Here is a 27,732-nt window from a genome sequence, read left to right as displayed (position 1 = left end):
TCAATATCTGAACATGGACTTTAAGCACAGTTATTCATTTATTTTATTGTTAATATTGTCCTTGATTGAGCAGCTTGCTTGAGGAATTGATGGACATTGTCACATCGACAAGGCTGTACACTTAATTCAAATACATCAGACTTCCTGTATCGTGTAATAAAAACAGTCTGTGTATTTCCCACCGACACAGTTCCCTCTGAGAGAACACTTTAAATAATAAGATAAGATTCTAGAAACCCCGTTCACATGCAGTCACCCCTCTTGTGTCCGTTCATTGGCAGCAGAAGCTCCGCCCCCTTACCGCCCGGCCAACCAGTCGTCTCGATTCTGATGTTACGTAATTGGGCGGCGTGCGTGTGTGACTGAGAGGTGGAAATTAAAAGCAACGGTTCCCCGACTGTATCTCTCTTTCCAGACAAGGTGAAGGGCTGCGGGTCTGCAGGCGGGGTAAGAGCTCTGCCAACTATAATAATAAGTCATAGACGTGCTTTTCACTGTCGTTTTGATTGATTTGTTTGTACGGTGCACTTTTGACAGCAGTGCGTTGGTTTGCAGCTGCAGCGGGAGTTTCTCGGTGTTTTGCGCCCGCACGACGCAAAGTTATCAGTAAAGTTACTCTGACGTTTTTAACTAAATCCTCCCGAAAGATCTGCATTTGTTTCCTTCGCTATTAAAGTTTCGACGTGAAATTTGTCCGAAATACGTCACTAAGGTGGACTGTCAGATCCCCTCACCGCTTTCTACTTTTTGATTGGCCGTCACCAAGACCGTAAGATAGCTCGAACGATTTGATTGGCGGAGACGTCACAGAAACCCGCCCCTCGTGCGCCCGGGGTCAAGAAACTGTCACTGTCAAGCAACAAGTTCTGATTCACGCAGAGAACGAGTGGCTGAGTACCGCCTGACATGAAGGGCAACATGTTTTATGACTGGTTTTCAGATAGTATATCAGACGGGTAGTACTGTATATGATATTTTCGTAATTACATGTTAATTATTATTACTGGTATTGTTGTTGTTGTTGTTATTATAATATATAATAGAAAGTGTGGTACAAGTATAATCTACAATAGAGGCATGAACTGCACAAACCACTTCAGACTGGTACACAACAGCACACAAAGTGAATGTTAAGCCATACACCCTATTTACACACTACTGTATGCTAAACTTGCTCTTTGGACCTACGCTTACGTAAATTAGTGACCAATGGCCCGTGAGCCTTTTCACAAGAAACATGCAGGACTTAATCTTTAGAAATACCTAGACGCACACATGCACACAGGAATACATTTGTGTCTGGGTCGATCTTGCCTGAGTGCAAGTTCACAGTCTATCGTCTTCTTTCGCCTAATGAAGGCTCAGCAAATATTTGCAGTTTCAGTTGCGTTATAGTGTCAAGAATTAAATAATCAGAATCAGCCTTATTATGACAGATGCAATTGTATAACCCCTAGAACTTGAACTTGTTGTGCAAAACAAACTGTTTGACCCCTGTTACTGATGCCGGTCTGCTGCTCCCTCTGCAGAACAGTGAGTCGTGAAGATGAAGATTGCAGTGATTGGTCAGAGTCTTTTTGGTCAGGAGGTGTACAAGGAGCTGAGGAAGGATGGCCACACCATCGTCGGAGTCTTCACCATCCCAGACAAGGATGGCAAAGCAGACCCACTGGGTGAGAACCTTATCTGAACCTCTTCTGACCTTTGACTCCCCAATTTTAGTGATTGTTTCCCCCGTGCAACATGTTTCCTGGAATTTGGACTCCTCTTTGATTGATTTGGAACAATCTTTTTTTTTTTTTTTTTTTTTAAACATTGCAAAGTCATCCCTGTTGGATTGAAGCCTGTAGCACCATTACCTGTCAGCTGTTCTCTTTATATCAAAGAATAATCAGTATTAAAACGTGATTCCAATTGCAATTCCAATTTAATTCGTGTTCCAACTGCCATATATCATACAATATATTATGTACTCATTATTCAATGACAGTGGCATGAAAAAGTACAGGACTTACTTCCAGCTTGGTCCCAGATGTTCTGAAATTCAACTGACATGTACAATATTGAGACATGTGAAAAAGACCCACAACTCAGTCATATATTATTATCACTTATTGTTGCTACCCAAAACTCAAGTGAGTCCATTTGTGCACCCTCTATACAGCAAAAATCCCTATTACCATGGAATTACATTTGTGAACATTTTCGAACGGCAAATCATTTTTTTTGGCATTGTGACGTTTTAAAAAAAGCCACTGTGTGTCTTTAAGCCACCGAGGCGGAGAAGGACGGCATTCCCGTCTTCAAGTTCCCCCGCTGGCGCGTCAAGGGCCAGGCCATCCCAGAGGTGGTGGCTCAGTACGCCGCCACGGGCGCCGAACTCAACGTCCTGCCCTTCTGCTCCCAGTTCATCCCCATGGAGGTGATCGACCACCCGAAGCACGGCTCCATCATCTACCACCCCTCCCTGCTGCCTCGCCACAGGGGAGCCTCTGCCATCAACTGGTGGGTGCAGAACACGACGCCAGAGAAATACAAACCCAGAAGAGGCGGATGTCGGTAGTTTTTTTTTTTTTACCTGCTGTCATTGATACGCAGGACCCTGATCCATGGCGACAAAAAGGGCGGGTTCACAGTGTTCTGGGCTGACGACGGGCTGGACACTGGGCCAATCCTGCTGCAGAGGGAATGCGATGTGGAACCCAATGACACTGTCAACACCATCTACAAGAGGTTCCTCTTCCCAGAGGGAGTCAAAGGCACTGTAAGTTTGACTCTATTTGTGTGTTTAGAGATTATGTGGGTTTGGAAATGTAGAAAAAAATGCACTAGCCAATCAGGGTGCAAAAATCTGCATAAGCATACAAGCTCACAAGCAGCAGCAGCAGCAGCAGCAGTGCCTTTGCTCTTGCGTTTCAAAGTTCAACTTCAACCTGCCTTTGTGCTGCTTCCGAGGTTACTACAGGTCACCTGGCAGCCACAGCGGTTTAGTGTTGGTGTTACATAAAGTGCTCATCCCGTTTAATTGTGGAAAATGTCAGATTTATGTGAGATTTATGTTTTTATTGTGTAATCGGAATGGTTGAGCAGGAAGAGTTTGTTTGATGGAGACTAACTAGCTCAGTGCAGTGTGCAAAGTTCACGAGGGAATCATGTCAGTATTTTAAATGCGTTGACGCCTGCTTTCTTTTTTTTCTTTCTTTTTTTTTTTGCACTTATGGACATTCATCGATTCATTCATTGAACTTTGTTGGTTTCAGGTCGACGCTGTGAGACTGATTGCAGAGGGCAAGGCCCCCAGAATCACACAAACAGAGGATGGCGCCACTTATGAGTGCATTCAGAAAAAAGACAATTCAAAGGTAGTGTGCGGATCATCTTCCAAACACAAACACAAGTAGTTTAGATGATCAGAGATTGGGTTAAGACTAGATGCCCAGACACGCCAAAGCTGTTCCATCAGATTCTGATCACAGACTAAACTCGCCCACAGATTGACTGGAACCAGCCTGCAGAAGCGATACACAACTGGATCAGAGGAAATGACAAAGTGCCGGGCGCCTGGGCAGAAGTGGATGGAAAGGTGACAGACTGCTTTGAATCCTGCACTTTAAAACGCACAATCACATTAGAGTCCATATTTATTGAAGAGTTACTCTAGTTGTATAAAAAGCGGTGCCTTGGCCAACATGCAGTTTCGTCCAACAGAAAGCGACCTTCTATGGCTCCAGCATGGTGGACAACGGCGCCGCAGCTAAAGGTCAGCCGCTGGAGATCCCCGGAGCCAGCCGAGCCGGGATCGTCACCAAGAATGGCCTGGTGCTGTTTGGCAACGATGGAAAGACGGTAAATTGAGTGGGGCTGGCAACACTTTTATATGACTTGTCTCCCTCTGTCGGCTCTAAGTGGTACTGCACCTACAAACTCCGCCGTTCTGACGGTTTTCCCTGCGCTGCTGCACGACACACATATGAAGCAATCAGCACAAAATAGGCGCGCTCTTTATTTTCCACACATTTTCACATCCGAATGCAAACTGTCAGTACATAATGTAGATTTTCATATTGATAAGGTTAACAATAAGATGACAGAAATGGGAAAAGAAAACGCTGACATGGAAAACACAGTTATGTATATTCAAACATCGACGTCTGTAACGTAGGCGTCACCTGGAAACCACGTGACTAAACTATATTATCATATATAATGCACTGCACCTCTCATATGCTGATTAGTGACCTCCAACAAATGTGTTGTTTTGTTTTTTTTTAAAACAACCAAAGCAATATTTTCTGCAGTGACATCACTGCAAGTGCACTGAACCCATACGGGGAACACTACAAGCAGCCGCTACGTCACGCTACCCGTGCACCAGTGTAGTGCCACGCCCATCGCGAAGCAGCGCACGTCTCCACCAACGTCACAATCTGAGCAACAATAAAAACCTTTTCACAGTATCAAAGAAATCAAACCACTTCCATCAACCAGTGTTACAAACTAATACTGCCAACTTCTGACTGTTCTACTCACTTAATTGCATGGCTGTTTATGCACCAACTGGGGGATTGAGGGGAGTAGTAAAGTAGCTAAACGCTCAAATCAACACTGCAGTTCAGGGATCTGTCTGCAACCTTTGGTTCACGTCCTGCATTGTTTTTGTATTATTATTATTTTTTTGCATCACCCCAGGATGCTCGTTCTCCGCCTCTAGGTAGGACTTTGCCCCGTGGACGTTTTGACACCGTGAACCTTCCTCATGTGTCGCTTCATCAGCAGCCTCTCAGTGAACAGCTCAGCGCAGTCCTGGCACTTGTAGGGCCTCTCCTCCTTGTGTTTAGCCAACACGTGTTTCCTCAGCGTGGAACCCCGGTTGAAAGACCTGTCGCACATGTGACAGCCGAAGGGCTTCTCGCCCGTGTGGGTCCTTATGTGCTCCGTCATGTGCCCCTTCAGTTTGAAACACTTGCCGCAGAAGTCGCAGCTGTAGGGCCTCTCGCCCGTGTGCACCCGCATGTGGTTCTGTAGGTTGCTCTGGCAGGGGATCTGCTTGCCGCATATGTGACAGTCAAAGTTGCCCCGGTCCTGCGACGACTTGCTCTCGTGCGTCTTCAGGTGCCACGTCAGCACGGTCTTCTTGGTGAAGATCAGGTTGCATATGTGGCACCGGTAGAGGGTGGTCCTCATCATCTCCTCGGCCTGCTGCGGGTCCTCCTCTGGCGTCTGCTCCGGCTCTCGGCCCTCCTCCTCCTCCTCCTCGGCTGCTCTGCAGTCCTCCAGCTGCTGCACCGTTTTGATGAGCTCCTTGGTCAAGGCGTCGCCGTCGTCGTCGCTGTCCTCTGCCGCAGGTTCCTGCTCACCCCCGTTGATCCAAACCTCCTCCCTCTGCTGATCCTGCTCATCCTGCTCGTTCTGCTCGTTCTGCTCGTCTTTTACCTCGGAGGGCCCTTGTTCGGTGTGACAGTTGACTGGGCTCCAGACCTGATCTTGATCTGGAGTCTCTTCCTCAGGTGGAGGTATAGTTGGCTGTTTGGCATCTGGGAAAATAAGAAATCAAAATGCATTTTTCACACATCACAAGGAGCTGATTTCCAGAACTGTATGGAATATATTAATATTTCAAACTAAAGTGCATTTTTTTTTAAATTTTATTTAATTTTATTGGCTGGCTGTCCATACATAGTACAATGCCTTTTTTTTTTCTTTTTTTTTTAACAGTCCCAATTTTAGGAGGCTTATAGTACAAGTTAGAAGATACTTTAAGAGAGAGACGGATTGGATTAAGTTGTATGAAAATAGCATCAAAAAACAATACTTTAGTTCTTATTATGGATTTCTACAAGAAGCATCAAGCAGAGCAGAGACCAATTTCCTGTCGCTCGAAAGCAGAAAAAAAAAATGTTAGCTAACGTGAGAGCCAACAGAACGGAATTCTGCCGGAGCACCTTTCACCGCTTCAGTGACGCCGCGGTAGCATTTTGTGATGCTTGATGGTTAAACGTAATTTAACTCGTGCGACGGAAGCCACGGTGCGATGCTGACCAGCCAAGCGTACCTGCCCTGTGCAACCTAATCTCGGGTTTGTACACCAGGTCGAGCAGCCGCTGGAGCCGCTGGTTCTCTAGCTTGGTTCGGTAGACCTCCTCCTGGTAGTCCGTCACCGCCTTCTCGACGAACCCGAAGATGTCCACGGCCGCTGCAGTCAGTCTCTCCGTCAGAAAGGCGTTGAACGACTCGAGCGTAGCGTTTGCCATCCTGAAAGCCGACCGTCGGCGCTCCGTTCCCCGCACTGTCAGTGAGGTACGCGCGGTGGCATCCGTCTGTCGGCTGCGCTGTGCCACGGTCTGTCAGCGGTCCGTGCCCGATCCGGTCTCCAAATACGTTCTGCACATGCGCGAAAGGGGTCCTTTTGCTGAAAGTGGGATTTCAGAAAATGCGCCTGGATAAATAAGTAAAACAAACTCTTTTTTTGGGGGGGGGGGTCTATATCGGTTATTGCTATTGTAACGTAACCTTTTTTTTTTTTTTTGCTGCACAGTTTTACATGAAGGAAAAAATAGACTTTGGTGTAATATTCTGTGATAAAGTTTTGTTTTCTTTAATGTTTTTTCTGGCTAGTTGGATGATGCATCCATAAATAATCTTATACTTCATATTACTATTTTATATTTACAGTAGCATGTTCATTTTGGAACACATATGTAAAGCACAAAACACAAACAATAATGCAATGACTTTCAATATATTCTACATTTAATCTCAGAAGTCTATATAAGTATTTCTAGAATAATACAATACAATGCATTAGCCTGCAGGGGAACCTCCTATAAAACAATACAGCATTTTTTTCAACACTGTTGAAAAACTTTTTTTCTACCACTAACTCATACCAGCTACATCAACTGAATTAAAAAGTTGGGCAAGTTTATATAATTTTTAATTTCATTTTTAAGCCCCAGGCTGAGCCATTAAACAATCCTGTCCTACAGTTGTTGGTGAAGAATCTCCAGTTTGAAGATGGGAAGATGATTGCTGCTGCACAGTACTTCAGTGCAGGAAGTAGTGCAGCTGTGGAGCTCACAGAGGAGGAAAAAACCTTCGCTGAACAGATGAGGGTAGGTCTCCTTCTGACGGCAGGAAAAAATAAATAGCTAATCAAGTTTCCTCAGCTGAAGACATTGTTTCTCCACAGGCAGTCTGGCAGAGCATTCTGACTAATGTGGCTAAGATTGAAGACTCCACCGACTTCTTTAAATCTGGTGCTGCTTCCATGGATGTTGTCAGGTATTGAGAACATGAAACCATATAATCTGTGAATCTTGCCTTAGCACTTGCCTCCACAACTAATCAGATAATTTCCTTTGACTCCTGTTTCGCTCTGATTTCCTGCCTTTCTTCCTGTCTCTAGGCTTGTGGAGGAGGCCAAGCTCAGGGCCAGTCACTGCCAGCTGCAGAATGAGGATGTCTACATGAACACCACTTTCCAGGATTTCATCCAGATGTGCGTCAGGAAGCTTCGAGGGGAGGACGGTGAAGAAGAACTGGTCGTTGACTATGTGAGCGCCCCCTGCTTTTATTAGATTCACAGAACTTTTTGGTTTTTGGTTTCCAGTTCGGCTTTGTTGTAAACTGTTGTCTTGTGAATTGCTCAGGTGGAGAAGAGCATCAACAACATGACCATTAAGATGCCCCATCAACTGTTCATTGATGGGGAGTTTGTCGACGCCGAGGGTGGGAAGACCTACAAGACCATCAACCCCAACGACGGCACGGTAAGCAACCAGCAGTCAAGCAGCTAAAATAGCTTTTCTTGTGGGTGCTCATTTATTAATTATAAAATTTGATATAAGGTGAGACAGGACTTAATTAAGAGTGAAATACTTTGCCATTAATTTTCTGTCCCCGCTCATCCTGCCCATCTCTCTTGCCTGGTGACTGTGTGGCTGTCTGTTCTGACTGATATGGTTCTGTGCATCCTGCAGGCTATCTGCGATGTGTCTCTGGCCCAAATCAGTGACGTGGACAGGGCAGTGGCTGCTGCTAAGGAGGCCTTCGAGGAGGGAGAATGGGGCAAGATGAATCCCAGAGACAGAGGCAGACTCATTTACAAGTCAGTGTCTTTTCAACTAAGCTGAACTTTGATAGCTCAGCCGCAACTTTTAGCTTGGAAAATAAATGTTCAGGTCATTAACGTAATGACAATAGCGTCTATACTGCTTCACTACCTGCAGGCTGGCCGACCTGATGGAGGAGCACCAGGAGGAGCTAGCCACCATCGAATCCATCGATTCAGGAGCCGTGTACACTCTGGCCCTGAAGACTCACGTGGGCATGTCCATTCAGACCTTCCGCTACTTCGCTGGCTGGTGTGACAAGATTCAGGTAGACACGACCTGGAATCCAGTGTCAGTCATGATGTCAGATAAATATAAATATAAAGAATGTGGGTTGAATATATGAATATCTCTCTGCAGGGCAGCACCATCCCCATCAACCAGGCCAGACCCAATCGTAACCTCACTTTCACTAAGAAGGAACCTATTGGGTGAGAGAGAACTACTATTAGAACTACAATGTGATTAAGTCTAGGGTGAAGAAACGCAGCCTGATTAATCTGTGTATTATTTATTAGTGTTTGTGCCATTGTGATTCCCTGGAACTACCCTCTGATGATGTTGGCCTGGAAGACGGCAGCCTGCCTGACAGCCGGAAACACAGTTGTCCTCAAACCCGCTCAGGTCTTTGAAATTATACAATGTTTTTTTTATGCCAAGATTTGATTACTTCCAATCACGGCCAAGCACCAGAGTAAATCTCCTCTTTAGGTTGCAGCAGATGGAAGTAGTTTTGTTATTGTTTACTCTTAGAGGGAACCTGTGTCTTAGGTGTGAATGAACTAAGAAACTCAGGTTGCACACAGAGTCATTGGAATTTATTGTGTGGTTTTGATAAATGTTAGAAATCTCATCTGGTGTCCTTGTGCCAACTGAACCGGCAGGTCACACAATTTCTACTCTAGTGGTCATAAAAATGTATTTTACGTTGCAATAGACCAACTCTGTGTTCTAGCTGGCTAAAAAGATCTTGTGTGTGTTTCCAGGTGACTCCACTGACGGCACTGAAGTTTGCTGAGTTAGCTGCGAGAGCGGGGCTTCCCAAAGGAGTCATCAACATTCTGCCTGGATCAGGTAGAAATGAGTTCAAGTGACAACTTCCCACAGCGTGAATAATGACTCTATGAGATTTAAAAAATTTTATATCATCATATTCTCCCTCCAGGTGCTCTGGTGGGACAGCGTCTGTCCGACCACCCAGATGTACGTAAACTGGGCTTCACAGGCTCCACTGAAATTGGAAAACACATCATGAAGAGGTGAGACTCCACCTGAAAGGAAGTCCGTTTAAACAAAACACCACGTCGCTGTTTGTCATTTTCATTCAGCGTTTCTCTCCCTGCTTCTGAAGCTGTGCTGTGAGCAACGTGAAGAAGGTTTCTCTGGAGCTTGGTGGAAAGTCTCCCCTCATCATCTTCGCTGACTGCGACATGGACAAGGCCGTGCGCATGGTGAGTTCCCGCCGCTCGGCTCGCCGTGCTCGAGGTGAAGTGGAGGCTAAACCGCCGCGCTGCCTGTGTGTTTCAGGGCATGAGCTCCGTGTTCTTCAACAAAGGAGAGAACTGCATCGCAGCCGGCAGACTGTTTTTGGAGGAGACCGTCCATGACCAGTTTGTGAAGAAAGTGGTACGTCGTTTTGTTTTCCCATCAGCCCAGCTCTTCATTTCATTTAAGCAGAAAAATAATCACAGCAATTATTTTGGAAACTATTGGAGGTGAATTTATATCTCGTGGGGTTGTGGTATTTTAACATCAAGCGATTAAATACAACTAAACAATAATGATAAAGTGAAATCATCAAGAAAATATTATCTCATCCATCTTTCGCCCTGCTGCTTCCTCTCTCAGATTGAAGAGGTGAAGAAAATGAAGATTGGTGATCCACTGGACCGCTCCACAGACCATGGCCCTCAGAACCACAAGGCCCACCTGGACAAACTGGTGGAGTACTGCGAGGCCGGCGTCAAGGAGGGAGCCACTCTGATCTGTGGGGGCAAACAGGTGCAGCGACCAGGTGAGACAACGGGAACAAATTATCTGTGCTGCTGAACTGTGCCTGCATGTCGCAAACACAGAGGTGACTCCCTCTTCCTTACTTTGTTCACCCTCCAGGCTTCTTCTTTGAGCCCACCGTGTTCACCAACGTGCTCGACCACATGTTCATCGCTAAGGAGGAGTCCTTCGGCCCCATCATGATCATTTCCAAGTTCAAGAGCGGGTAATGTGCAGGATGCACTGCTCAAGCAGAAAATTCTCAAAACTTCTCTTTCTCCCTCATGACCTTTTGAACCAATTCCTGCAATTCCTTCCTCAGGGAGGTGGACGATGTCCTGAGGAGGGCCAATGCCACAGAGTACGGCCTGGCGTCTGGCGTTTTCACCCGGGACATCAGCAAGGCTCTGTACGTCAGCGAGAGGCTCAACGCCGGCACCGTGTTCGTCAACACCTACAACAAGACGGACGTGGCTTCGCCGTTCGGAGGTTTCAAACAGTCGGGCTTTGGCAAAGACCTGGGTAAGAGAGCTGGTGCAGCTCTCAGCAGCAACATTGTTCAATCAGACATCCTCAGTCTTTGTCTCACATGCTGCAGGAAAAAAATGAATATTAGTTTGGTCTAATATGTATTTCTAACACAAAAACAAGTACAGTCAACGAAGAGAAAATGTAATTGAGCTGCAAATTTTTTGGTCAGTGTTCAGTTGCACTGACTCTGTGTCCACTCCCAACAGGACAAGAGGCTCTCAATGAATACCTGAAGACAAAGGCAGTGACCATCGAGTACTGAGGCAGCTAGCAGAGGAAGAGACGCTGTGGGTGCTGGAGCCGAGACATCCTGACAAACATAGTTTCTCACTTTAACGCCAAACTGCTGATTGTTCAACTGTAATTGCATTAACGTTCTAATCCATGAGTAACATGTAAAAATACGTCTTTCAGCTCATGTCTGAGCCATGTTGTCGTAGGCACTGCCCCCAAACTATGCAAAAATCAAGCGTGTGTGTTTGCAATCGATTGGAATCACACTGACCAATCATGGGGTTGATTTTATTTGAAATGGCATTCATTTTGTAATGTGGCTTACATTAGGTCAGAAATGTAACTTTTATTCTTTTCAGTGTTCACCCCACTGCTGCTGACCTGTTGTGTGCGTGTCTTTGATTTACTGCCTGCTGGTGTATGGTGAAGCTATTGAGCTGCTGGTATTTTCAGTAAAAAAGCACTGATGGGTTCTGTTATCAGTGAGACTGATGAGACGCAACTTGTCTGGCTATTGAGTTTATTCGCTTGTACTTGCACACAAAGTAAACATTTATGAGTAGACAGACCACTTCAAAGAAGGGATGAGTCAACATCATTCAACGGTCATGTGCAACTTTTGAAAACATGATAGAATTTAGTATTTATCACACTTTATTGAATATTTAAGCTGATTAACAAACAAAAAGTAACATGCAGTTTGTTACAATTTAACACCTCTACACAATAGAAGTTTTTTGAATTTTTAATATTCAATGTCACCAGTTTTAAAGAAACTATTCCAATATTTTGTGCGGCAGAACGTTGCAGCGGTACGGCTCAACACTGCCCTCTGCTGGGCAACATATTTTAGCCAAACCGTCCATCGCATTGGGGAGGTGTTTTTCGCGTATTTTTCTCTGGGCAACAGTGAGCGCGCTCCGACACTCCCCCACCCCCTGTTCACTCGTTATGATCCCACCACCGTGTTTCTCGTGAGCATCCCCCCAACTATTCGCCCAATTTGATTGGTGGCTCCTGCGCGGCGGGGATGGGCACCATCCTGCAGGAGCGGGTGCCACTGCCGCCACAATGCTTGGAAGGACTCTCCATCAGGGGGCGGGAATGGAAGAAGAGGGCGTCGTGGATCAACAGCAGGCCGAGTGCGACCAGGTAAGGTGCTCGGTGCTAAGGTGGACGCGGAGGACGCCTCTGTCGTCTCCGTCCTCGTCTCTTGTCCCCGACATTTATTCATATGTTATTGTATTACATTTATGCTTCTTGTTTAGAGACATCCGAGTGCTAACCGCCTTGTTTCTGCATGTGGATCGTGTATTCTGATTGCGGCAAAATTCGCGTTTAATATTTTATCTCTCTCTCTCTCTCTCTCTCTCTCTCTCTCTCTCTCTCTCTCCCTCTCTCTCTCTCTCTCTCTCTCCCTCTCTCTCTAAGCAATAAGATGGGTAGGCGGCAGTCGCAGCGGAAGCCAGCGCAGCCACAGTGTGCGCTTCCGAGACAAGACAATAAAAATGAGAAGGTAGGACACCGGCGAGATGATTGGTTAAAGGCAGGAAATAAAGTAAGAGTTGCATAAACTGATGAAAAACTAATCATTTTTCTTTTATTAAAAAAAATAAAATAAATACAGATTCTGGTTAATGCCACTTTAATATGTTTAGATTTGATTTTATTTATTTATTTTTAGCAGAAATGATTATGCTAAAAATGTAAGCATGTATTTCACATATTTTTATTTTTACTCCTAATTTTATCATGCAAAACAAATAAGGTGGAAGGTTTACAGAATGTCTGCAGAGTTAACAGCAACTCTCTCTGCTTGCAGAAGCAGCAGCAAAGACGGAAACATAGCCACAGCACTCCCCCGGTGAAACGGAACACTTCCCAACACAGGTCAGGTGCAACACCCTTTCCTCAAATCTCATCTCATTCACAGCCAAACAGGTGACCAAATGATCTTGTTCCCCTTATATTCCCCTTATATTCCAGATCTCATGAAGCTTCAGAGTCCCATAGGAAGTCTCCTGCTAAAGACAGGAAGGAGGCAGAGGTGGATCAGCACTGCCGCCACAGAGAACACAAGCCATCAGGCTCCCAAGGGGGGAGACACACACCGAACTTTCCCTGCTATCGTTCAAGGAATACAAGTCCAGTCCAGCTAAAGGGACTGTCGCTAAAACAAGATTCAGGAGGTCTGAGCATCCACAGAGAAAGCGACACCGACAGCGACTCTGACTCATCAGAGGCTGAGCACTCGGTCCCAACGCGGGTTCCCCCGCAGCTGGAGCTGAGACCTGAAGTCATTGAGGATGAAAACTGCTCTCCTCCAAAGCAGAGAGGACGCAACCACGGTGACTACGCCTTCCCAGACTTCCTTCCTCCTCCCTTTAACTCCTGGAATCTCAGTCAGCTGGCCGCCTTTTACAATGTGGAGGGCCGGAGCTCCCCCCGGCCAAGGCCCGTCGGCCTTCTGGAAAGGTACCTGGACAGACTGCTGCAGCTGGAGTGGCACCAGATCCAGACCTCACAGGAGGAGGGAGGAAAACCCGCCGCGTGGGACGTCACATCCAGTTGCCACAAGCCAGCTGCTGCCACCACATCACGCCTCAGCTCTCCCAAGTGCATCCTGCAGTGCCAGCGTGCCTTTCCCCTCACCTTCCTGTCCTCTCTGGCCAGCCACTCTGCCCTGCTATCTGGCTGCGCGTGCACCCTGTGCCGCCTCCGCTACTCCGCCTGCAGCAGGTCCTGCTGCCGCTCGGCCTACAGCTACAACCATCACTTCAGATTGAGCCCCACGCTGGAGCACAGGGTTACTGTGCCACTGCCCAAAAGAAGCTGCAGCGAAAGCCGGGCGTACTCATCAGACCAGAGGGCTCAGAGGTTCAGCAGCCCAGTGAGGACCAACAACCACCTGAGGAGGATGCAGGCCTCAGGCAACATCCGCAGCCAAGTTCAAGGTGCTAGCACCAAGCTTCAAACCACTGCCAGAGATCCGAGTGTCGGGGCCTGTGGGGAGCAGTCGGGGGAGAAACGGGGTGCAGAGGAGTTCAGGAAGAGGAGCGGCTCAGAGCAGAGGAGAGGTAGAGCAGAAAGACAGCGGGGCGGATCAGAGATAAGAAGAGGAGCTTCTGAGTACAGGAGAGGTGGGGCTGAGGGTAGGAGAGCAGCGCAACTCAAGGAACGGGAGATAAAACCGGACGCTGTCGCTGCAATAATGGACAACTTGCCCGGATCCAAAAATTCCTTCCGCATCAGAACAAACAGAGAAAAACAAGTTGAATTTGTTACGTAACTGCCGCTTAAGTGCTGCAAGTGGAGTGTGTTTATACTGCAGCCTCGCTCAGCACATTCAGTCAAGGATAATGAATGCACACCTTCATACCTCTCTTCACAGTTTTGGCTGGTTGGCTGAAAATATAGCAGGATTGTAGAAAAAAATATTTTTTTCTACTAGACATTCATTATGATGAAAATTACTTTAATTAAGTATGACTTTGGTAAGAAATAGTTGTTGAAAGTAGCTGAATGTGTCAAATTGATCAATTAAGTTATGAATGTTTAGATGCAATATTGGTTGAACATTACTTTATGTTTTTTTTTCCTTAGGAGAAATGAGTTCAACAATATGCTGCCAGCACAATACATTGTGTGTACATTTGTGCGCTGGTTTTTAAAATGTTTTGTTACTGCATGTGTTTCGCAACAACATGACTGTATAATAAAAATTACTGCCATTTTTCAAATACTATTTGTAAGTGTCATTTTTCCAGTCTGTTTAAAAAAATAAAAAATAAATATGCATATGTTAATATATCGATGTATTATGTTCTCATTCTGAATGTTTTTGTATATTTGTGATGAAAATAGTTTTAAGCATAATTTAATAACCTTCATAAAGTGAGGAGGAAGTGATGACGCCTGTGTACTGGCACTGTGTACTGCAGTGGTTCTCAAACTTTCTCTGTCACGCCCCACCTTGGAGGAAGAAAATTTTAGAAGCCCCAAATTTGACGTGGCTGTGTCTTTTGGGATCCGGATGAACCTGCAAGTGGTCCCATGTCTCTAGGACAAAGTTGACTTTTGACCCCATAGACTTGCATGGCATTAGGGTTAGCGATAAGGCTGGAATTAGGGTTAGGGTTAGGGTTACTGCTGGAATTAGGGTTACGGTTTCGGGGTTCTTCATGGGCTAGAAGCCCCAAATTTGACGTGGCTGTGTCTTGAGGGATCCCGATGAACCTACAAGTGGCCCCATGTCTCTAGCACAAAGTTGACTTTTAACCCCATAGACTTGCATGGCATTAGGCCTGGGAGACGCTTCTCGCTACCCTATGTACTACCGGCCCTTTATTTTGTGGAGTCACTGTTTGTGGTCGGACGTATTTTTGTAGGGACACGGCCAACATGGACGACGAATCCAAGCAAGTTCTGGCATATTTGACAGAAATCGAGGAGGCTGCGGAGGATGTTCTCAGCACCAAACAGCAGGTTCTTAATGTATCATTTATGCGTTTCATTACCGCAAAGGTGAAGTTAGAGGCCGTCAGAAAAAGCGACGGAAGTAAACGGGGCACATTAGCCGGGAAGCTAACAGCTTGCAGTTGACTTGCTTGTTTTGGCCGTTTGTTTGTTCGTGTTTGACTCTTGTTAAAGTAAGTTTACAAAAAAAAATGAAGTAATGCTTCGAAAGTTGGCATTGGTTAATGGTCTCTTAAAGCTGTGACTTGTAATATTGCTTTGAAGAGAGACTTCAGATTAACGTTGCGTTGTGTTATCACACTGAATAACAATTAGGACATTTACCATTTATGACACAGAAACTAGTAAAAAGCATGCCATTTCTTTTTTGTCCACCGTAATAATACTTTCTTATTCAAAGTTACTAAGGCGCTGGTCTGTTTTTTTAAGATGAAAAAAATGACGTGCTTATATAATGCAGAAGAACAGACTCTGTTTTGTCAAGAATACTTTTTAAGTTAAGAACACTTCAATTCAAAGGTTCCGTTTTATTCTTAGCATGTTCTTTTTAATATTTTAGATCGTTGACCTGGACACAAAGAGAAACAGAAACAGAGAAGCACTCAACGCCCTAAGGAATCAAATGTCTGATTCAGGTGAGACTCCTCTTGATATACATGGTGTGATCTACAGGTATTCCTACATAGTTATTGGTGAGATAAGTGTAAGATTTCTCATTTGTAAAATGTATGGCTGACATGCAGATTTTTGTTCTTCACAAGCTTAGCCATGCTCTTTATTTCTGTCTTTTACAGAGAAAGTTAAGGTTTGTTTTGGAAACATATTCATCAAATTTCCAAAATCAAAAACAAAAGAGATGATTCAAAAAGGTAACACACACACACACACACACACACACACACACACACACACACACACACACACACACACATGCTTTTTATAATTAGCGACCCATTAATGTATTTCCATTAGACAATCTAGATGCCTTTTACTTGACATCATTAATTTCTAATTCCTCTGTAGACCAAGAGCAGCTGGATAAAGAGATAAACAACCTACGGAAAGAGCTCAAAGACAAAGTCGGTCATCTTAATAATCTGCAAGGTACGTATTTTTTTCTTATCAACATTTTCTGAATTGTTTGGGTCATGGCTCATGTCTCAAGGCCACAGCATGAAACAAAATTAAGAGATTTAATTTTTACTGATGCTCAAGTCATATTACTATGGTTAAATTTCACTCTTCTCCTTTGTTTGCAGGCAAACCTGACCTGAGAGGATACAGCCTTACTCCTCTGTCCTCAGACGAAGTCACTGCAATAAACAGTATTTTGAAATGATGACAACAAATCTGTCAAGTGTTAAATATTTGTTAGGCTATGAGGTTGACAAAAGGGCCGTGTCAAATGTTTACACCTGCTTTTCTGAGTGTGGGCTTCCCAGACATTGATCAAGGACAGTGACACATTTGCACAGAGAGCTGTGGTAAATTAACAATACAGTCATGTGGGAGCTCATGATTGCTAATTTTTTCCTGGTTGTCATCTAATAAGTGATTTCCACATGGGACTCTTGAAGGCAATTTATGTGGCCACTGCTCAGCAGGCCTGGACAGGATGGATGCGTGTTTTACAGATGACCACATGGTGGCAGTACAGTGTAAATTGCAGCATGGGGAGTCAGTTTTCCACAGAAGACACTGATGTGGAGATAGTATGTTCAACACAAACTGTGTTTTGTCCTCATGAACATAAAATAGAACAAGAAATAAAAGCGCTTAATAAATTCAATATTTTCATTCATTCATTCATTCATTCATTCATTCATCTTCTTTACCCGCTTATTCCTTTTCAGGGACACGGGGGTCTGCTGGAGCCTATCCCAGCTGTCTTAGGGCGAAGGCAGGGTGACACCCTGGACAAGTCGCCAGTTCATTGCAGGGCCACATAGAGACAAACAACCATTCACACTCACATGCACACCAACGGACAATTTAGAGTCTTCAATTGACCTCACATGCATGTTTTTGGAGTGTGGGAGGAAGCCGGAGAACCCGGAGAGAACCCATGCAGACACAGAGAGAACATGCAAACTCCACACAGAAAGGTCCCAGGCCCAGGCCCCGGAATGGAACCCACAACCTTCTTGCTGTGAGGCGGCAGCGCTAACCACTGCGCCTTTAATATATTTTGACGTGGCTGTGTCTTTTGGGATCCGGATGAACCTGCAAGTGGTCCAATGTCTCTAGGACATGTTAAATTAAGATGCACAATTGTCGTTAATTAATGTACTTGATAACCTGTAAATATGTAATACATAGCTAAACGCTAAATATCGGTGTACTATATGTTTTTGATAAGGTGTTCATTCTTACGGACGGTTGTGGCTTAAAGTGATGTAGCCAACTTAAATTATTGCTTTCTCTTGCGTTTAGGTTTCAGGGGGAAATATACATAAATATATGTATAAATACACTGTTGTTATACTAATTATTTTTCTCTAGATTGTAAAAAAATAAATAAACATAAATATATATATTTTTTTTTAAAGATCCTGGTGAATCTCACGCTGCCTTAACGGCCGTAGGAGACATTGCATTGTACCGCCAAATCCATATTCTGTGTGCTGCAGCCAAGATGCTGAGTAAAGTATACACACACTGAGGTCAATGGTAGACGCGCAGGGAAGACAGGTTGTTTCTGATTTCCGAACGAAATGGTCGCATATCGGGGAAAACAGCGGTCATATTCTGTTAGGGAGTTTTCCGAGCGGCAAGCGAAGGCGTCATCATGATGCTGCGCGCGTAACGGATTTCCCCGCCGCCGCCACCGCCGCTCCGTATCGGGGAGCAGGAGGTGCAGCTGCAGCCGTCCAGCCATATCAGGTCCGCTCCTCCACTTGATGCTGACCTTGGCTTGACAGCGGTGACGCCCCTCGCTCTTGAAATTGGGCTTCTTTCCCCCCTCTCCCCCCTTTTTTTGGGTCGCCCCACCTCCACCTCCACGCTCCCCCTTTCCTCTCGTTACCATGGCGTCATCGGACGGCCTGGATGAGGACTGCGTTCTTCAGCGGGGGAGATCTCAGAGTGACCCGAGCAGCATCGCCGAGGTGCGCCTGGGCGAAGCGCACCGAGCAGGTAAAGGGGGAAGAGGGTTTGGATCGCTGCACGCATGTTGGATGCCTGTCACCTGATCAACGGTGCGTGTTGGAAGGGGGACGGGGATGGATTCATGGATGGATGGATGAATGGATGGTGGGAGATGTTAGGGGTGCACCAAACCTCGGCTGTGTTTGTAAACGTGCGTCATTTTACTTCTACTTATCGCCCTCTTGAAGCCCCACCGACTGCTGCACTCAGCTGTGGGCCTCCAACACCACACACACATGCACACACAAGCTGCCTCCAATAAAGCCAAACACCATGACATAGACTGTCAGTACATTTTAGGGTCACGTCAACTGGTGTCCGTTTGACCACTGATGCCACATTTCGGCTGCAACATTTCCTGCATTGTGCTCTGCTGGAGCTCTCATCCCTGATGTCCTCAGGCTCCCATGGTTTCTGGTGGCGGTGTTGGTGGTACATCACATCCTGCCGCCCACTCACTCCCCACATTTGTCTGTGGATCCCATCAAAACGTGACTGACATCTGCAAACTGCCATCTCCCCCCCCCCCCCCCACCTCCTTTGTTGTTAATAATTTACAGCCGAAACCATCAGCACCACGGAGATCCAGGGGTCTCGCTGTCGGTATGATGAGGCAGAATGCACGTCCTGCCATTTACACATGGGCCGCGGTGTGTCGAGCCTAAGCTGACGGGGGAGCGTGCTACTTGTGTATTGGGCTGTTTCCATGGCGATCCCAAACGGCAGAAGGCAAACGCTCAGCCCCCCGACTGCGAGCCAACATGATGTTTGTCGGGGCTGGACGGGTGCCCGAGTGTAGCTCTGAAGCTACCAAGCAACAGCCCCAGCAGCGGAATACGCCGTCTCTGAAATAGCCTGTTTTTGGATGAAATGGATTGAAATGAAGCTCATTTGCTCCTCCCCGGCTCCCCCTTGATGTTTTGCCAGCTGTCGTCACCCATGTTCTCTGGATGCAACTGGTTCCACCGACAGAGCGGCAGAGGCAGAGCTTAAAGGCAGTGGCTGGAACTGTACGTCTATGCAAATAAGAGGTGCAGTGATTGAATCATAGATGTGGGGGTTGAGGAATGATACATGAGACAGGATTTTATTTATTCATTATGGATTTTCTGCTTTGTGTCTGCACATATCTTGTACTTACATACCAACCGTAACACGTCCGAAAATGTGGGGCCCGCCGGCCTTTTGCAGAACAACACAGAGGAGGAAAGTTCGGCTCTGAGCGGCCGATGCAGCTGTATCCACGCTGGAAGTGGAATCTTCTCTTCTTGTCTTGTGCGGTTACATAACAGTGTATGAAAGTTAGGGTGCGAACACAAAGGCCTCTCCTGTTCAAACCATTCACTGCCTTCCGGAGCGCTCGCAGCTTCTACGCCGGACCTGCCTCAGGGCCGAGGCTGATTTCATTTCAACGCTGTCTTTTCCTGTGCAGTGCCAGGCGAGCGGGGCTCAGCCGCTGCAGCAAACCCCCCACCACCACCACCCCCAACCCCCAACACTCCATCCCCCTCGGCTTGGCGCTAACCCTTTCGTAGACCTGGCACCCCCCTCTGCAGCTTTGATCCCAACACTTGGAGAACATTCGCCCCCATTAGCTCGGGTGGATGGGGGAATAGAGGGATGGCAACCCAGAGCCGGGCGCAGGCCCAGTGAATCAGCTGGACTCAAACATACCGATGACCCACTCCTTTGATTGGGCTGCTGGGAGAGAAGGAAAAGCAAAAGCGATCACACAGACTGACTCCCTCGCGCCGCTCGTTTGCGTTGCCATAAAAAGCTCAGAGGGAAGCGAAGGCTCTGATTTAACCCGAATACATGCATCCGCATCAATTACTGCACGGCTGCCTGATTGGCAGCGGCGTGCAGGAGGCAGCGAGAGGTAGCCGAGACGGAACAAAAAAGACCCCTGATCACAGTCTCTTCATCCAGATCCTTGTGTGTGTGTGCGTGTTTGTGTGTGTAGTTTTATTTGGAGCTGGTGAAAAGCAGCCACCTTTTTCCGAGCGTGGTTACATCACCATTTGTGTTAGAAATGATGCAGAACATCAAGTGCAGCCAAAACATCTTGTAGCCCAAAGGTGGAACATTTGGCATTTCACACGAAAGATTTTTGGGGTATATTTGAAAGAAAACACAGCATGAATCTTTTCCTGCAAAGGCAACCTTGCACGTTTCATTTCCATTCCCACACATTTCTGCGCAAATCTAAAAAAAACTAAAAACTATTATAAATATTACTAAAGCCAAATGTGTCTTTTCTTTAATTTTTTTTTTTTATCATGCATTCACTACATCTATCAGCCTTTGTGATACATTTGGCATAGCAGTCTGTCTAGGTAGGGCACTGGAATTACTGAGACAACTAGTCAGTGAATTTGCTCACATCTGAGACCAGCGTCTTCTTCTTCTTTTCCTTTGGGCTGTTCCCTCCGGGGGCTTCGCCACAGCCAATCATCTGCCTCCATCTAACCCTCTAATCCTCTGCATCCTCTTCTCTCACACTAACCGACCCCATCTCCTTTTTTTCCCGCTACGTCCATAAGTCTCCACCAGCCTGGCGGTTTCGACCTCAAGCCTCATGTCTACCAATACACTCACTCTCCCTCGTCTGGATGCGTTCAAACCCTCTTAGTCTGGCTTCGCTGGTCTTATCTCCAACACATCTGACATGCGCTGTCCCCTCTGATGTCCTTGTTAACTCATTCCATCTGCCCGCAATGTATTGTGATTCGATTCAGAGAGTACGAAAAAGATCTCAATCTGGATGCATGTTTGTTTTTTGACCTCAGATCAGTGTTGGGCCTCGGCGTCTGCGCTTGTCCTCTCTAATAAACACAAAGTGGAGGACAAGAGGGGAAAACATGCTAAAAGGCATATCTGACACCTGTGCACCAAGCGGAGGTCTGTACAGGGAGGGTGGAGGGGAGCGAGGAGTAGTTGACAGTGAGTCGGTTGTGCGGGCGCGCCACCAGGGGGCTCTGCAGATGGCAGATGGATGGGTGTAGCACAAACGAGGGAACGAGGGTGAGCTGTCACAATGGCCAGGATTCACTGCAGTCACCTGACCTGTCACACAGGCACAGTGATGAATGGTTTGTGCAAGGTCGTGCCGCATACGAAGGAGCAGGTACGGACCCAGAGTGGCTGGAGGATTACGCAGCACATACACAGCGAGCCGGAGGCGTCGAATGTGCATTTGGATTCATATGGCAAATCAGTCCTTCAGACTGCGAGACAGCGGCGAGCGCACGAGGAGTCTTTGAATCCTGTGAACAGTCAATCAGGGAGGGTTAAAACGTCTCCGCACGCAACGGAGCAAACTTTGCCTACCTGACGGCCCTCTCGGGATATTTTTAGAGACAATCCAGCTCCTCAGACTCTTCTCTCTTCTTTTCATGTCTCATTTCACAAGTGGGACGTCCAAGCTGAGGGGTGTAGACTTTCGGGGGGGCGGTTGGGGGGGGTGCAGAGGGAGGGCCTGGGATGAATAATGTGGAGCATTACAAAAGTGCTGTGAGTCTAATCCAGCACTTGAACTGAAAACGACAACGTTGCTGAGCCGGCGATGAGATTGTTCCGTCAGGGAGTTTCACCCCCCGAGTCCTTGTTTGCCTTCCAGTCGGGGCACAGGAGGCACGGTGGCTTATTCAAAAAAAAAAAGAAAAAAGAAAAGCGCCTAGTTTTTTTGTGCCAACTCATCTCTCATGCCATTATGCACTCAGCAGAGATGTCCCTGAGTCCCACTGACTGCAGAGCCTCGGGGAGCAGCGCAGAGTGCGGGACAAAGCATGACATCACCCTCCACCAATGTAATGAGAGGACATAAATGCCACTGTGTAGGGGACTGTCACTCTGCACACACAGGTTCCAGCTGGAATTCAAAAGAACAGTGCGGGCTAAGCAAGCCTTCAAATTTGTCTGCCACAACCCCAGAGGAATTTTTTTTTTTTGCAGAGTAGAGATTTCAAGAAAATGTTATTTTCATGGGTTTTGCTTTTTATGGAGTAAATGATCTGTTCTCAGTTTAGCAAACCTGACTTTCGTACAACACATTTTTTAAGTCTCTTGACTCGTGGAATGTGAGGAAGCAGTAGAGGCAACAGCAAGGCAGACAGGGAAAAAAACAGTTATTTTCTGACACCTCCACACCATCCTTAAGAAAGGTGTGAATCTTCCAGACTTAATGCAGATGAAGTGTACATACTTTGTTGCTGGAGCTTTTGGTTTCGCTCTGATGCAGAGATAATAGAACATGTAATCGAAGTATAATCATTGTAGCAACTAAGGGGATGGGTTGGATGTATAGAAAAGATACAAAGGTGTCACGTTATGCAAATTCAGTCAATAATTTGACGGATTCCTCAGAAACAAGATGCACAGTCCCAGAAAACTCTGAAAAACAACGGTTTGTGAAGTCACATCGGTCTCTGTGACATCACAGCACGTTAGGGACAACATCCCAAGTGAATTTGTGTGTTTCTGTGTCTACAGTTTTAGAGTGATGACTCAGGACAGGGATAAGAAAATGGTTGTATTATTGGACATTTCGGATGCCCCCAGAATTAGAACCAGCTCCACATGCTCCTCAATTAGCATGAGACATCTTGAGATGTGCAGACACAACTGGAAATGTGGAATAATAGCAACCCCCTGTGCACACACCCCGCGCACCCCCCACCTACACACAAACATGCACATGTTGTATCCCCTCCCCCATCATCTAAACATGGATCTCACACAAGCGTACAGTAGGGCATACATTTGAATGGGGACTGTTTTGCTGCATGCTCTGCGTATTAAATAGCGACCTTACTGCTCATTGGCCTTTTTTTGTGTTTCATTTGATTTCTACTATAGCACTACTATAGGACTGTTTTTCCCTAAGGGCTTTGGAATGGGCCTTGTTTGTCTGTATTTTTTTATTTATTTTTTGTCCTTAAGGGCTTTGGTGTGTGCTGGAGCGGCATCGCGCCTGTGCGTGCGCGCCGTGTGTGAGAGGTGCATATGCCATTCAGCGCTCTACCTTAAGGAATACAGCCAGCCACGGCGCTACAGATCTGCCCAGCGACGAGGCTCGGCCTTCCCGAGTGGGTGGGTGGGTTGGCTGGCTGAGTGGGGAGGGGGCTACTTGACTTAAGCTGTCAGCCATTTACACATAATGTATCTTTTATGAACGCTTCGTGTGCTGACCTAATTCCTTTCAGCACCGGGTAAAAAAGCCATACTGTGCACACTCGAGAGCAGAGAGCGCACGCCACCGCTTCCAGCTGATCCTTCTGTCGTCCCTGTCTCACAACGCAACAAGGGACATATGGGGGTGCATTCTAACATGACCACTAGGATGCCTTTGGAGGGCATAGCAGATGATACCCTTCAACCATTTGCCCTAACCCTCCCAAATCTACACTGCATCCCACGGAGGCGTGAGAAGCAGCCCTGCGAGAGCCTTATCGCAGGGAAAAAATAGAAAAAAAAAGATGATGTAGCTCTGCTCTCCCCGGCAGATGTAATTAAAGCGGCCGCTTAATCCCACAGTCGGGAATGGAGGGGCTGATCACTTCGACAGACTTGAGTCTGTCAGTGGTGGGAAAGAAGGAAGCAAGGAGAGGAGGGGCGGAAAATCCAGCTGCTGCAAGAATCTGTCTGCCGAGTTTCAAGGCCCTGAATGTTAAAAAAGTAAAGTTAGAGTGTTTGGTGTTCTCGCGTTAGCCTCATTTAACCTGACGGTGCGGCTGCAGGAAGAAAGGGAGGCAGCGAAGTATCACTCTATTGTCAAAATCCATCCTAATATTCAGAATTATGTTATTTTATCAACTTACTTGTATAGGTCTGTATCTCTCTCTCTCTCTCTCTCTCTCTCTCTCTCTCTCTACATTTTAGCGCTGTACAAATAAAAGTTGATCAATTGATTGATTTTGGACTTACAGGTAGAAATAAGATTTCCCACTCGCTTTATGCAAAACATCTGCTAACCAACTTGAACTGAAGCTTCATGGCGCCTCCAAAATCTCACTTTGCTTCATTTCAAGTGGAGAGTGGCAGAGGAAAGATAAAAACCAACTGCCTCTGTGGCTGCTTTGCACTTTAAAAAAAAAGCCCTGTTGACCGTTTTTCGGTTTATCTATTGGTATTGACTTCGGCCAAGATGACAAAACCTCTGAATCGTCATCCGTTTCCTGCTTGTCCTTGGCACTTGTGCTGCACAGTCCCACCTGAGAGAGGCCCGGCCCAACCTTGAAAGCTCCCCTTCTGTGGAAGCCCACAGACTGTTTGGTCTGCAGCTCACGTACTCTCGCACAGTTGAGGGATTTTTTTTTTGGAGGGGGTGTGTGTCGCTGTGACGCTGCACGGGCTCACAGGCTGTGGCTGGTGCCTGATGAATGATTCAGCAGATTCAAAGCGGGGCAGGGCAGCGCTGGGTGCAGCAGCAACAGCAGCAGCTGAAAATGTTTGTCTGTGAACCACTGCTGTGGAGTATCGTCCCATTTAATTGCCATGCAGGAAATGAAACAGACCTGATACGTGTCAGGGAAGATTTCAGATAGCCGCGACGCAACCAGCTGCACTTGTGCTGATAAAGCTCCAGCCGTTCTTGCCTGCTGCTTTGTCACGTTTAAGATTTCTGTTCCGGCTGTTAATATCTGTCCGTCATTGGCCAGTCGCAGAAGCACGGAGGCTCGGCGAGAATCGCGGAGGAGAGGGACTTTGAAGTTTTCAGTGAAGTTTAAAGCGCTTTGCTGGGAGTAGTTTTGTTTTATTGCTACTCCAGTCTCACTCCTGTCTCCTCGTGTACTGGCACCCCAGTGCAGGACGACTCAAAAGTATGAGGGCGTCGTATTGAATATCTACTTGTGAGAATTTTTGTGCTTCTTAATCGCCGAAACAGAACAGAGTTTGACTTTGTTAAACCTTAGCAGTAAGAACAAATTTTGAATTTCATTCTACATATTTTTTTCCCTGTTATTTCTACATATTGGAACCTAGCAGGTTCAATCATTTGTTTAAGACCTTGTTTTGAATGACTGCTACTGGTTTTGCTGCCATGCTTCCTGTTATTTGGCATTTTATTATTGTTATTATTAGTGTAGATGGATTGCTGTTACTGGAACTGTCAGAGAGCTCCAGTGTCTTGGAATTACAAGTGGAGGCGGGCATGAACAGCCTAATTATAAAATGTGAACTTGGCAATAATAGAACAAGTGTAGGAGTAACGAATAAATGTGTTGTGTCTCAGTTCAGAGTCGTGTCCCAAAATACAGGGCAGGAGGTAGAACCCATTTGTATTGCTGTTAGTCCTGCAGAGATCCACCCTCGCATCAGGGTTTCTTCCAGCCGGCAAACGTGGGGTCACGAGACAATTCTCTTATTAACCGATTGCACTTGATGCGCACGCCATCGAGCCCCCAGTTTGGCAATCTTAATATTGAATGAGCCGCACGCCGACTGAACAGCCTTCACTCTGTTTACTTTCTGTGCTCACAGTTCAGTCGTCCCTGAGGAGAGATTCAGTCATTCAGCTCATCTCCGGTGCAGCTCAGCCCCATCCTGCTGTTAATGTAAGAGCGGCCCTTCAAAAAACAGAATCGATCCGAAACCTCAAAGGTTTTGTTTACAAGAGATGTTGTCTGAATAATTTATAATGGGTCTCCTGTGGGGATGCAGTGTGCACACCTAGCACAAAATTCAGACCTTCTATGATGGCATTTATTTCTTTGAAACATGCTTTAAACATACCGCCCCATGGAGTTCACTGTCGTAAACAGGCAGAGGAAGCTCCAGTGTTCGCCAGTTTGATAAACATAAAAATAAAAACAGTGTATATGTTGCAGATTTGGGGATATAATGGATGCCTGGGGGGGAAGAAACAATAGTTTGCATATTTTATCTTTTTATGATTATTATTTTATTATACAAAAAAAATGCGAAAGGTAACACAGGCAGGTGTCAGAGATTAAAAAGTAATTTATTAAACAATTCACTCATCAATCAGTGAATTGTGTTGAAAAAGTTATAGAGAATACTTCTAAGAATTATGTTTATAGTCTTTATGTAAAAAAAAAAAAAAAAAATGTTTTTAAAATGACAAAAGTTTTCTTTTTTCCCCCCTCAGCTTCAGTTGTAGCAGGACTGTCTCCCTTGTTTTTCCAAATGTAACTGATCTATCAGCTATACATTCAGCAGTCGTCAGTGTCGTCAGGTTCCCCGAGCCACATTTCACACAATCTGACTTCCATTTTTCTTCATTTAAAAATATAAATATTAAAAATGTCTTTTAGGAATTAAAATTGGGACATTTAATAGTTTGTCAGGACTCTTACGCTGGCACAGTTGCCTCCGCTCTGTCCAATCTGAATTAAACTACAGCAATGTACCCTTTATTTACTGTACAGCACATGACATATCACTGTATTTAAAATACATTCGGTGTAGGGTTGTGCTAGGCAGTGTAGTGTAGTGTAGTGTCTTGTTGTGTCGTGTATCGTAGTGTTGTGCTGGGTGCCGCGTGCCACTACTACGCTCGGTTCTTGGCCCTCCTCCTCCCGGTCAGAGGGGCGGGGTCCGCATGGCGCCTCATCACCAGTGTCGGCACGCCGGAGACTGTCACTCCTCACCGCGCTCTCTGGCGTAAAGCAGAACCGGTTTGGAGGGGGGAAAGGGGAAAGGGGAAAAGCAGTGTTCGGTGGTACTTGGATGAGCTGTGTGGCTTTCGGAGAATATTGACTTCCATTTGCCCCCTGAAAGCCCCGGCGTGTTGTCGTCTGTTGTCGCTGGCGCCGCGCTGGAGGAGGAGCGGAGGTGTGTGTGTCCTATGATATGTGAGTATTAGCTCCTCTTTAGCTCTTTAGCTGCGCGTTAATCTGATTTATGGTGCGACATTAACAGCTTCGCTGATGCGACGTGTCTGCGGCTCGCGTACGTGCGGTGTCTGGCGCTCTGACCCAGGGTCACTTCCGCCTTTTAAAATGTCAACATTTCTCACTACCCCATTTCATTTCATTTCATTTCTTTTTTTTTTTTTAAATTGAACGGCTACTTTTCCCGGAGACGAAATTGAACCCGTGGCGTCAGATCAGTGCTGTGTACTGTTTTGGTGTTTGGTGTCCGTAGACTTGAAATATCACTTTGTTAAAGACACTGAGAATTAAAAGAGAAAAGAGAGAGAGAAAAGTGTACATTATGAGTTGATTTTTTTTTTTTTTTTTTTTTTTTTTTTACACATGATATCACGAAACGTAATATT

The 27,732-nt window shown here is 46.1% G+C and overlaps 5 protein-coding genes across 8 annotated transcripts in view; 4 read left to right on the top strand and 1 right to left on the bottom strand.

Annotated features, from left to right (window-relative positions):
- The first annotated feature begins 315 nt into the window (after nt 1–315).
- aldh1l1 (aldehyde dehydrogenase 1 family, member L1) lies at nt 316–11,370 on the top strand. Its single transcript, XM_076024752.1, has 23 exons — nt 316–447; nt 1,530–1,673; nt 2,271–2,505; nt 2,599–2,764; nt 3,261–3,362; nt 3,494–3,583; nt 3,709–3,846; nt 6,987–7,112; nt 7,190–7,281; nt 7,406–7,553; nt 7,650–7,769; nt 7,980–8,107; nt 8,229–8,379; nt 8,472–8,542; nt 8,630–8,735; nt 9,098–9,185; nt 9,277–9,370; nt 9,463–9,562; nt 9,639–9,737; nt 9,960–10,125; nt 10,224–10,329; nt 10,426–10,625; nt 10,841–11,370. The coding sequence occupies exons 2-23, from the start codon at nt 1,547–1,549 to the stop codon at nt 10,894–10,896; spliced, it is 2,709 nt and encodes a 902-aa protein (XP_075880867.1). The 5' UTR covers nt 316–447; nt 1,530–1,546; the 3' UTR covers nt 10,897–11,370.
- On the bottom strand, nt 4,708–6,452 carry LOC142887071 (uncharacterized). Its single transcript, XM_076024382.1, has 2 exons — nt 6,053–6,452; nt 4,708–5,534 (listed from the first exon to the last, which is right to left on the bottom strand). Exons 1-2 carry the CDS (start codon nt 6,249–6,251, stop codon nt 4,708–4,710), a joined length of 1,026 nt encoding a protein of 341 aa, XP_075880497.1. The 5' UTR covers nt 6,252–6,452.
- Nucleotides 11,371–11,724: 354 nt separating the features above from the next.
- Nucleotides 11,725–14,600, top strand: fam217bb (family with sequence similarity 217 member Bb). Its single transcript, XM_076024383.1, has 4 exons — nt 11,725–12,020; nt 12,300–12,384; nt 12,691–12,758; nt 12,855–14,600. The coding sequence occupies exons 1-4, from the start codon at nt 11,899–11,901 to the stop codon at nt 14,155–14,157; spliced, it is 1,578 nt and encodes a 525-aa protein (XP_075880498.1). The 5' UTR covers nt 11,725–11,898; the 3' UTR covers nt 14,158–14,600.
- Nucleotides 14,601–15,218: 618 nt separating this feature from the next.
- pdrg1 (p53 and DNA-damage regulated 1) lies at nt 15,219–17,146 on the top strand. Of its 2 annotated transcripts, XM_076024712.1 has the most exons (5): nt 15,219–15,353; nt 15,904–15,979; nt 16,139–16,213; nt 16,368–16,448; nt 16,604–17,141. In XM_076024712.1, the coding sequence occupies exons 1-5, from the start codon at nt 15,270–15,272 to the stop codon at nt 16,681–16,683; spliced, it is 396 nt and encodes a 131-aa protein (XP_075880827.1). In that variant the 5' UTR covers nt 15,219–15,269; the 3' UTR covers nt 16,684–17,141. The 2 variants fall into 2 exon arrangements, with proteins under 2 accessions (XP_075880827.1, XP_075880828.1); XM_076024713.1 differs by lacking the exon at nt 16,139–16,213 and having other exon boundaries at nt 16,604–17,146.
- A 1,063-nt stretch (nt 17,147–18,209) lies between these two features.
- phactr3b (phosphatase and actin regulator 3b) overlaps nt 18,210–27,732 on the top strand; it is a 36,542-nt gene continuing 27,019 nt past the window's right edge. Inside the window, exon 1 of one of the 3 annotated variants that reach the window (XM_076024709.1) lies at nt 18,210–18,479. In XM_076024709.1, the coding sequence (XP_075880824.1) occupies nt 18,371–18,479 (109 nt within the window). In that variant the 5' untranslated portion in view covers nt 18,210–18,370. Of the gene's footprint in view, nt 18,480–27,070; nt 27,308–27,732 lie in introns of those variants that run through there. The other 2 variants (XM_076024710.1, XM_076024711.1) reach the window with 2 other exon arrangements.

Source organism: Nelusetta ayraudi, unplaced genomic scaffold, assembly GCF_046127955.1.
Source record: "Nelusetta ayraudi isolate G7.1 ecotype Tasmania unplaced genomic scaffold, CSIRO-AGI_Nayr_v1 ptg000017l, whole genome shotgun sequence".
NCBI classification, from domain to species: Eukaryota; Metazoa; Chordata; class Actinopteri; order Tetraodontiformes; family Monacanthidae; genus Nelusetta; species Nelusetta ayraudi.
This window is presented reverse-complemented; position numbering and strand designations above follow the sequence as displayed.